Raw genomic sequence first — 11,004 nt, forward strand, 5'->3', positions numbered from 1 at the left:
TCTAGACAATTTCATCTGAACTGGCTGCCAGGCAATCACAAGGAAAGAATAATTAACTCTCTCACCACAACCTCCATGCGGACATATTAGTGTTCAAATAATGGAGACTGTATGTTTTTGGAAAGTGGAATGAAACCAGATTTTCCGATAAATTCCAGACGGAAGGTTGAAAACCCTGGTTTCAAAAATTGGAAATTGAGATCACTGCCCAAACAAGCTCTTGACTTGATTAGTTTCCAATATAGTAGTAGTAATAATATATTTACTTATTTATGTAAAAAGGTGGTGCATTTGGGCTTCTATTGAAGTCAAGGCAGAGGTGCACCTTCTCAGAAAAGTAGTGGATTGTCCAAGACCGCCACTCCTGCAGCTACACCACCATCCAAGTGTTCCGAATTCTTGGTCCTTAGAAGATGGCCCACGCAATCATTAATCAGCATGTCATTACCCTGCCTGCATAGGAATCAAGTGATGATTATGATTATATTTTCCAACTTCTCAGTAGAAACAGGCATCCTGGATGGTTACCTGACATAAGCTCCAAAACAGCCTAGTTCACTGAGACAGGTGCTGAGTTTCAGGGGCATTTCTCTCCTCAGTAGGTAGTTCTGTGATGGCACAGGCCGAATCTTATCCATTAGAATATAGGCCATTCTTTCATCACTGTTTTTCACTTTATTCAAAACCTCGCAGAGCTCGTGTCCATAAATGTTGTTTCCTTAAATCAGAAAAATGTAGTATTTATCCTTAGCAAAGCAAGAACAAAAGTAGGGTAATTTTTAAGTTTCTATTGTATCACAAGCAGAACCGGTGCGCTCCGACTAGATCAAATCCGCAAGCATTATAACAAACGTGCATAACATTTAAATTGTTCGTTGTGTGCCTTTGTTATGGAGCGCATGCTTCAGCAGCATTCTAGAGTGAGATTATATTTAAATGCAAATTTTCAATAAATGACCTATCTGCTAATAGCCAGTTAAAATATCACGTAGGTCAGAATGTGAGCGCCAGCACCTGCAGCCGGAGCATAACAGTTCTGCAACCAATGAAAAACCTTAGTGAAAGTCCACCCTTAACGCTGTACCTCCTCCCTCTCGCTGAGGCTTCAAGACAAACCGATCTGGTGTCTCCAAAGCCATTGTGACATTTTTGTCACCTTCAGCTCCCTTCAGGACAAAAAAGTGAAAGCATGATGGGAGGGTCATTATTAGGCAAAAATGACTTGTACAATGTCGGTAAAAGACTAATGCGTCAACAAACCTGAAGTAAATATGCCTAAATAGCCATGTTTGTACCCAAATATAACAATCTAAAAACATTTAAGTTAAAAAAAACAGTGAAAATTGGAACATGGAACCTATTAAACACTGCCTAAAAAATATTGAAATGTCAAAAACTGAGAGCAAATGTTGACGCATCAAACCGAACAACAAAAATAATTCAAAAGATTATGACATGCATACCAAACGGGTATGCCAATCAACGTGGCTAAACCATTTTGCTTTAGAACATTATGTTCTATAGATGCTTATGCCATACTGCACAAGAAAGAGTGCAGCAACATGAAGTAACAAACGAGCTTTTGTGGAAGTAAATAAACAAAACTGTGGTATTGCTCACCATGTCCAGAGTGTAGAGGCCTACAAAGGTGGTCCTGAGTTGTTCAACTACTTGTGGTTCGTTAGGGAAGAACCGTTCCAGAACACCAGGCTGAGCAAGCACCTGTTGGACTTTTTTAGTTCCAGCCAGATGTGTGTTGATATCTGGACACTTCACAGCCAAAGAGCACTCCATCATTAGGCGACTTTCCCAGGCCTATACAAGAGAAAATGGGGGTGGTAGACTTTTAGTCAAACTTTTCTCAACTTGTCTGCCTTTTTTATTTTTATTTTAAAAAGATAAAAACAAGTTAATAGACTATGTCAGGGCTGGGCTACTACTAAACAGTATACAGTATGAATTTGGCCAAAGACGACCAGTCTAGGTTGTATTCTGCCTTTCGCCCAAGGTCAGCAGGTTTAGGCTCCTGCAACCCTTTCGAGGATGCGCGGTATGGAAGATGAATGAATAGTGCAGATGTTTCCATTTTTCTAGAAAAAGGATCTCAAGATGTTAGCAGATCGTGAATAAACGTGTTTTACTTTTAACAGAGAGGCTCGGATCATGTGTACAGTTTTCTCATACTGTATACCTGCTCAGAGTTGTAGTTCTGAGGCATGTAGCCATTCCTGAAGTAGACCACAGCAACTTCCTGACAATCACTAACACAAGCAAAAGGAAGTCTCAATCATTGCTTATATTTTCTTTTCATGGGCTAAAGACACATACACAAACAGACGCTTCTTCTCATCAAGTTTTCCAGATTTAGACACATCCTCAAATTTTTTCCGTATGGTGGCAATATTCCTGAAACAAATGGTGACAAGTGAGATTACCATTAGAAAAAAAAGTGTTCTGTGAACAACGACTATTTTCAACAAAGCCGTTTCATTTTAGATATCAAGGTTATTGAAGACATTGTAAGTAATCACACCTTACCTTTTCCACAGCTCATTTTCAATATATCGTTGATCCAGGATGTTCCTCTGTTGGTCCTCCACCAAGAACATAATGACCGCCCTTTAATGAGAGCATGAACTACATTTTAACAGTGTGATAGATGCAGTTTAGTGGAGATCAGAATGCTTTACTAATCACAAATTACTATGGAGCATCTAATTGTCAGCTTTCGTCGGCCCCATTTCAATCTGTACATATCACATGAAAAAGCTATTATTGGGCAAAGCAGTGTTACTTTTCAATTTATAGGTTTTCAGTGGATGTACCGCTTTGATCCATAGAGCTCCCAGGCTTTGGCCACTGCTTTGGCCAAGCCCACCGCAGGGTCGTTGTCGGGGATGCACTTCAACACCTTCAGCTGGCCAGCCACCTTAAGGATATGTCTGTTGTTGCCACACAAATAACATTTGTGTCAATATTAATACAGGAAGAAAGATCAATAGAACATTATGAAGAAATTCAGTGCCACCTCCATTATGCTCATGCATAGTTTTGATTTTAAAACTGCATTGATAAGAAAGAATGAAAATATAAATATTTTCCAAACAGTTGGTCAAATAGTCCATTTTACCATTCTTAAAAGCAATTGTATTAGGTTTAATGCTACAAAAATATCAAAAAAAATGACTATTGCTCATAATATTTCCTTTGTGTAATGACATGCAAGACAACAGCATTCATGCAGCTCTTTGTGCCACTGAGGGCAATTTTGAAAATAGGATTTCATCCACTTGTTCAGTTGTTCTGTGATAGATTCAATCAAATGTGGATTTGTAAATAAATTATTCTTGAGTTAAATGCTGAAAACTATGTTACCGGTGGACATCAGGGATACGTGAGGAGAGGCCTCCAAAACTCGCAGCGAAGGTGTTGATCTCGATCTGTTTCAGAGATATAGGTTCGCCTTCCTTTTGGTCCAGCATGTAGTCGGATCGATTCAGACCTAATACAATAGACTGGGAAGAGGGCAAGAAAACTGAATTATAAAATTAAACTTTGATGACCGAGTTTGCTTTTGTGACATCTAAAACAGTTAAAAGTTTTGTCAATGTAAAGATACACTTTTAAGGGAAAACCAAAACAATTATTTCTAAATGTTCAAACCAGATTTTTTTTTCTGCCAGAATGCAATTGATCAAACACATTATACAGTGGTACCTCGACATACGAGCTTAATCCGTTCCGGGACTGAGCTCGTATGACAAGATTCTCGTAACTCGAGCGGAAGTTTCCCATTGAAATGAATGGGAAACAAATTAATTCGTTCCAACTCTCTGAAAAAAACACCAAAAACAGGATATTGGATTGAAAAAAAATGTTTTACTTCTTATAATTCGCCATATATTGACAAAGTAATAAATAACGAGTGGTTGAATAGAAATAAAGTGTTTAATCTAACTAAAATTGGGCGGATTTCGCCGAGGGGAGAGGGGCACAAAAGGGGCGGGGGGCTCGTTTTTTTTTCCACACAACGCACTCGTAAATGGAACAAACACTCCACCGTCACGTTCGCTATCGATGGGCTGTTTGCTGTCGTACTATTCCCTTCAAAATATTCCGAAAATGATGCACACAAATGTTCTCACAATCGGATAACGCACGACCACTTGCCAACGAGCAGCAGTCTTTTATCAGCGATCGCGCCGCTGCTCATGGGAGCTTCGGGGGCGCTGGCTAGCGGCTCCTTTTAGCTTGTAGCATCTGTGTTCGCATCCCCTCGAACGGCGCCTATGATAGAGTTGCTACCGGGGATGCTGTTGCGAGCCAGTGCCGCTGATGTTCTTAAGAGCAGCCAACGAGAAGTAATATAATACTCCTCGTATTAGATAAAAACAACAGGAAATGCAGCAGCTGAGCTGTGCACGAGTATACTTCATTACCCAGAAAGCCCTCTTTTCCCCGCGCATGCGCTGTGCGTTTCCTGGTCTGAATAACTCATCCGGTGCTCGTAAATATTGTTATACACGAAAGATATGAAAAAAAAATGCCATGGCCACCTGGCTTGGTCGCATCACGAAATTTTGACCGCATCACGGGCGAATTATTCGATCGAAATTTCCCCCGTAAGACGAGCATTTTGTATGATGAGCGGTCGTATGACGAGGTACCACTGTCTGTCCTTTCAAGCGGGATCTCATACCTGCGACCGTCCTTCTTTGAGGACATGCTGGTGGATCCTGTACAACCTTGCAGTGAAGTCATCCACAGAAATGGTGCTAGGAACCAAAAATAGTCAGTCATTCAAAGCCTATTAAATAATTATAATTTTTTGGAGCTTTGTCTTATTTACTCATATTTTAGATATTTTCTTTAAATTGCTTAAAACTGCTATTTTAAAATGGCCCAAACACTTTTTTTTTTTTGATGATTAGTACATACCCAAAATGAGGCTAACATCCCACCTGGCAAGAGCTTCATGAAGGAAGTCAGGATCCTGGCTGATCTTATCCATCAATGTGTTGTAATGAGTTTGAACTGCAATAGCTTGGAGAAAACAAGCTTTCGGAACAGGCGTGGGGAATAGGGTGAATGGAGCAAATGTCACCACCTAAGTATAAAGTGAAGAATAGGATAAGATTTCTGTCTACTAGATTCTAGATCTGCGGTGAAAGAGAATCTCTATGTTGTCTGAAGTGATCGAAGCACAAAGTAGCCATTAGAATGTTTAAATGTCTGATTCATTTCTCTTCATGTGTGTGGTCTATTTGTCTGGATTTTGTTGTCCTCTGCTGTCAGAATTGTATTATAGAACCACTAGAATTCTCAAAAACTGCCTTTATTTCTGTTCACTCACTTTATTTCAAATCTCATGCAAAGAAATGATAAACCACAGTATTTATTATTACATGTACACTCCCACACTCGCATTTTTTCCTCTTTGGTCACATTGAGTGCCATGAAGGTGGAAAGGCGCTATACTACAAGAAAAAGTCCATTTGGAAGCGATGGCGGGCTATCTGAAATATTCGTATTTGCTTAGCTAAAAACACTCTTCTAGGATCTAAAAATGGCTGCTCCATAATGCACAATATAAAGAATATTTGTAAAGTTGATGTGATGTACACATCCTTTAGGTTAGGTGAACAAGTTTGAGTTTGATTTATCTAATAAGGGACAGCACATGAACATAATGAACAGTGTTGATCATCATGTCTTTGTAGTGCTCATGATCTGAATTGATATTTTGCATCAGTAACGTTGTATTTTCTTAAGCTTTTAATATACTGTTGTCATCGATGCCAGAGGAATAGCTTTTACTTGGGTAGTGTAATGGTGATACTTTTTGGTTTCTGGGTTTGTTGAATATTAAATGATAAAACTTGGTTTAATGTAGTTCATTCCAGATCCCCCTTGTACAAATACAAGACATCAACATTCAAGGAGGTGACACAATAAAAGGGGGGAAATTCTTACCTCTGATGAATTGGGGGATTCTTTAATTCTCATAAGGACACCCTGTAAAAGTGCTGCATCTTTTGCCACCGCTGCTAGATCATTTATTAGGGTGTTGTTCATCAGTAGTTCACTTGGTATCTCCTGAGCCATTCTGATTGATATTTGAGATTTAAAAACTACAGTCCACGAACTTCTGGTAATATAATAATTTATTGTTACAAAATCCCACCCGGAAATGGCCGCAAAACGCACACAGTATAAATGAGAAATGTTTGTAGCCTTCTATCAACCTTAGACAAATAGTCAAGCAGGATTAGTATTACCCTTACATTAACTGGATTTTAATCAAGTAGCAAATGAAGTGTCGTCCGAAATGTATACTATTATAGTATATCTTTAGAGTGGGTGTCAAATTACAAAATCCCAATTACCTTTCCGAAGCACGCCTGGCTTTACTTTTTAATTACGAGAAATTTTTGACACTGACTCAGATGGAACTCATTGACTGCATGAAAAAAAATCTCAGTTAAAAATTCTTATGTCCAAAGCATGACCACACATGAACAATTCTCCACGTGACCACTATTGGTTAAGGGAGACATGTGAGTACATACAACCAATCTGCGAGTTGAAGATATAATTTATATAAAGCTAGATACCCGGTGATCACTGTGAGCCAAGGGAGACGGGAGTCGTCGCTCACCATCCAGTTTGCGTCGCTGCCACGCAAAACAGGCCATTATATATATAGTAAACGGAGCGTGAAGTTTAAAATAGGTTTAGATTGCGCAATTCTCAGCCAATGTTCAAACATCATACGTGCAGTCATTTTAATGAGTAATATTTCTATCATTTATTTCAAAATCCTGCTTGAATCATAGCTGTGTTTATTCGGCTTGTTATAAACTAATGCATTTGTTTAAAAAAAGTTTAAGGTATTTTAGTGGTGAATATCAATCACCTTAGGTTCACTGTAGTTGAGTCCCCGAGAGACGAACTCCGACTTAAGATGGCTGCCGCCTTGATACAAAATCTATGAAATGGTTCGCCGTGGATTCATCTCGTGTCTCGGTCCAAATTTCCTTGTTCCTCAAAACATTGAAAGGCGACCCGGAATTTTTCTTTCTCAAGTCGTCAAATAAAGAAGCGCCTTATGCAGGGAGTGAAGATAGAGTAACTTTCTCGGGCTAGTTTATTTAAAATCGATGATGTGTCCACCAGAAGTTTTATGAAACAGTTCCGCGTTGGTGGTGCCAACCAATCACGATCGTTGAGAATTTAAAAGCTCTTATTTGTCCTGAATTTAACAGCATTTTTATATAAAGCATGACATTTCGTGCTTGTGAATCGAGTTTATGTTTTCAACTTTTACACAATGTCGCGCTAGTTTACTAACCTCAACTAACGAACTATTTGTGCAAGCGCCCAAACCGTTTTAGAAGCACACTTCTTTTTTTGCAAGAGCGCAAATTGTGTTTATGAAAACAAGCTATTCTTACTATTATTATTAATTTAAATTTATAAACTTTTCTGAATTAACTTGAGCGTCAGCGTGAACAGCTCCCAGTGCTTAATCGGTCTACTGGTTCGCTATTGGCTTTTATATAATGTCACCTGACTTTTGCAACCAATCATCAACTTCGAAACTACCAAAACGTCCAAATCGAGGAAGTTGGTGAGCAAGGTGAGGATTTGAGTGGGGCTTTTCCTATTTAGCTTTTATTTATTTATTTATTTAATTAAAAACCCATTCTAATCCGACCCTAAGTGTTGCACACGCCGATATATTAGTCTTTTCCCACCAGTATTATTGGCGTTATATTTGTTTGTGTTTCTAGGTTTGAAACGCAATCTCATAATTGTCTAATAACTATTTAAATGATCATTCAATCATTCGAAAATATTTAATTGTTATAAATTAAATCGTTATTAGATATATAGTTTCCAAACTATATTGACTTGTGTTCCTAAACGTATCGAGGCGCAGCTTTACAATGTACTTCTGGGAAATATATGATTTATAATATCATAAATCATGATATCAATATTTTTATTTCTTTTTTCTCCTTCCAAATGATAATTTTGTACAACAAATAGGTCTGATTCCAAATGATTTGATTTTTTATTACACCCTAAAATTTAATGAATAAAGTACACTGTTTATTCTATGGGAAACGGTCCTTCACTGTTATGGACTGGTATGGAAGTCTCTTAAATTAGGGGGGAGATTAAGGATTGTAGTATCTACCTTTTTTGCGTGCATCCCCGACTCCTGCACAAATTGAGACAAGTTAATTTTCCACATGCCTGTATAAATGCTTGAGTATGACAGATGGAGAGCAATATATGGACTTGAATGATGTCTTGGTGACACTGCATAGCAAAAGGGTGGTAAAAGGATATGAGAGAATATTAACCTTTGCCAAATTGCCAGGTGGGTCATAATGTATAACAGCAAACTGTTTGTTTGTGTACTCGTAGATGGCAAAAGGACAGCTCTCAAGAGCTGAGGCATTGGCCTGCTCAGATTGCAGACACGCATGTCATGTGATGCTCTATTCTGACACGAAAAGTCAGCTTTTTGGTAGAACTCCCATCAAATATATCATCCTGGTAAGAGATAATATGTTGGCATATACATGGCATTTTGAATGATTTAGCCGTGCCCTGTATTTGAATTTCTATATTATTTAAAGAGCTATTTGGTGAAAATTTTCTTCACCTGTATGTGCATGTTTCTGGGAGCATTGTTTAGTGTGTAACATTCTGTGCTCTGTCACACAGATGCAGATGCGCTTTGACGGTCTGCTAGGTTTTCCTGGGGGGTGAGTCTTTCCTAGATTTTTTGTAACTTTTAATTTTAATTATAACTTTAATTTTAACTTTAATTTTATTTTTTAATTACACTTTAACTACACTTAACGCTTTAACTACACTACAGTTTTTTGTCAATTTGTATACATCTTACAGTTAGAATGCGCCGATATTTTTTAAATTTAATTTATTGCTAAAATTGTTGTTGGGCATCCATGTTTGATTTTTAATTCTCGGGCACTTCTCCTTCCACTCCCTCAGGTTTGTCAACAAAGCACAGGAGAGCCTGGAGGAAGGACTTTTTAGGGAATTACAGGAAGAGTTGGGTTTGTCTATTTCTATATCTGAAGACGATCACGTGGACGCTTGTCATGCCCCTGGAACCTCCCCTTCATCTCCCCGTCTCATCACTCACTTCTATGTGAAGAAACTGACGGAGGAGGAGATTAGGGAGGTGGAGCGAGTGTCTGCATCCACAGCAAAGGATCATGGCCAGGAGGTAGTTTGTATTTACAGTATGCTGTTATCTCAACTACTGTATGACAGATTACAGCCATTTTCCAATCTCTGATCATCTTTTCACCCGTTTCTGATGTCAAGGTTCTGGGGATGGTCCGAGTCCCGCTCTACACCACAAAAGGTGGGGGTGGCCTCTCATCGTTCCTCTCACACGCATTCATAGGAAACGCTCGGACCCAGCTGGTCAACACTCTGCTGCGGCTCAACCTACTTTCCCCCAAAGACCTAAAGAAAGCCCTTGAGCACTCACTGAAGACTCATGCAAACACTGCAGCGGACCTGAAAGCAGTACTTGCGTTGACTGAGGCTGAGCAGGATCAGTATTGATTTACAGTTAGACCAGCATCCACATGCATTCAAAAAATTGATAAGCACTATTAAAGGTTCAACCCCACCGAACTCCTGCAATCATGATGGCTTACGACCCTTTTATTTTTGTACTTATTGGAGATGGCCGTTCAAAACCCAAGTTGGTCAATTGCTCTTGGTAGTAAGCATGTTGTCATGTGCATGTGCAAATGGTTAAACACAAATACCAACTTTTATTATTGCGGCTCTGCTTATTTATTTTTATGTTACAGCAATATCATGTATAGAGAAAGGCATGCTTAGACATCATAAAGTAAAGAAAGTACTCCACGCTCTTCTTACAAACACAATTTTGGAAATGGACAACTCTAGAGACCTACTATATTCATGTAAGAAATTAAATGGTCTTTTAACATAATTTGTCAATGTTGTAGTTAATCAGCCACACAAAGGCAACACATCACAATGTAAAATACAAAGAGATCACATAAGAGATCTTGGCCTGCAATTATGTGGTCATATTTAAAGTAATATAGCCGATTACTCAGCTAAAACCAGCCCAGCCCTTTTCCTAGATTCGACTATTTTGATTTGGATTGGGTTTGGGAAGTGTCGTTTACAGCGTTACGGTGCGTTGCCAGGCAACCCACGGATTAATTACGTGCGTGACATGCTATATAGCCTGAAGCGGAAGATTTGATTCTGTTTAAGTGTACCCTCGGTGCACATGAAGATCCTGCACCAGATGTTGGTACCCTCCTTCCCAGAAAACGCTGCAGAGCTATGTTCCCCGTCATAATTGTAGACAATGCGTGCTGTCAAGTGTACTACCCATGGAGTGCATGTAAAATGCAACATTTTTTATTACAGTGCATTCAGTTCGGGGACACCCTTGAATTACTATAAATATGTCACTCACTCGGTCTCATAAATTTTTCATTTGCAAATGCTGACAATCACAATAGACTCTTTGGAGTACGAGTAATGCAAATAAAGAAAGCAGTGGACTGTTTCAAGTCCTTAATGAGGGTAAGCTGCTCGTGACGCAGACAGCAAACACATCTATGCACGTTGGCGGCTTGCTGCATCCATCACTGTGTTTGTGCGTGTATGCAAGTCATGTGAGGGTGAATAATACAAGGTCATCAGAATAACATTTGTGAGAGTGAGAGAAATGAAGGGGTGGGGGTGTTTGCAGTGCAAACGACGGATGGATGGACGCATGCAGGGAGGGGGGTAGAGCAAGAACGAGGGATGCTGAGCGAGAAAGATGGTGTATTCATAGCAGCAGAGGTATTTATAGCCGCCCGGAGGAGAGGAGAGTGTGAGGGCGTGGCTTGGGTAGCTTCATGAGGCAGAGAGGGAGGGAATGGGTGGAGTATAGCATCTCTCGTATGAGAGGGTGGC

At 39.3% G+C, this 11,004-nt stretch overlaps 2 protein-coding genes across 2 annotated transcripts; one reads left to right on the forward strand and one right to left on the reverse strand.

Annotated features, from left to right (window-relative positions):
* gss (glutathione synthetase) lies at positions 1 to 6,612 on the reverse strand. Its single transcript, XM_077602166.1, has 13 exons — positions 6,387 to 6,612; positions 5,974 to 6,106; positions 4,962 to 5,107; positions 4,700 to 4,775; positions 3,376 to 3,515; positions 2,826 to 2,942; positions 2,539 to 2,619; positions 2,329 to 2,406; positions 2,192 to 2,261; positions 1,621 to 1,815; positions 1,085 to 1,166; positions 529 to 718; positions 1 to 453 (listed from the first exon to the last, which is right to left on the reverse strand). The coding sequence occupies exons 2-13, from the start codon at positions 6,103 to 6,105 to the stop codon at positions 330 to 332; spliced, it is 1,431 nt and encodes a 476-aa protein (XP_077458292.1). The 5' UTR covers position 6,106; positions 6,387 to 6,612; the 3' UTR covers positions 1 to 329.
* Positions 6,613 to 6,634: 22 nt separating this feature from the next.
* Positions 6,635 to 10,015, forward strand: LOC144075275 (U8 snoRNA-decapping enzyme). The gene is made up of 5 exons (XM_077602157.1): positions 6,635 to 7,639; positions 8,437 to 8,568; positions 8,740 to 8,780; positions 9,031 to 9,268; positions 9,370 to 10,015. The coding sequence occupies exons 2-5, from the start codon at positions 8,437 to 8,439 to the stop codon at positions 9,613 to 9,615; spliced, it is 657 nt and encodes a 218-aa protein (XP_077458283.1). The 5' UTR covers positions 6,635 to 7,639; the 3' UTR covers positions 9,616 to 10,015.
* Positions 10,016 to 11,004: the final 989 nt, after the last annotated feature.

Source organism: Stigmatopora argus, chromosome 1, assembly GCF_051989625.1.
Source record: "Stigmatopora argus isolate UIUO_Sarg chromosome 1, RoL_Sarg_1.0, whole genome shotgun sequence".
NCBI lineage: Eukaryota > Metazoa > Chordata > Actinopteri > Syngnathiformes > Syngnathidae > Stigmatopora > Stigmatopora argus.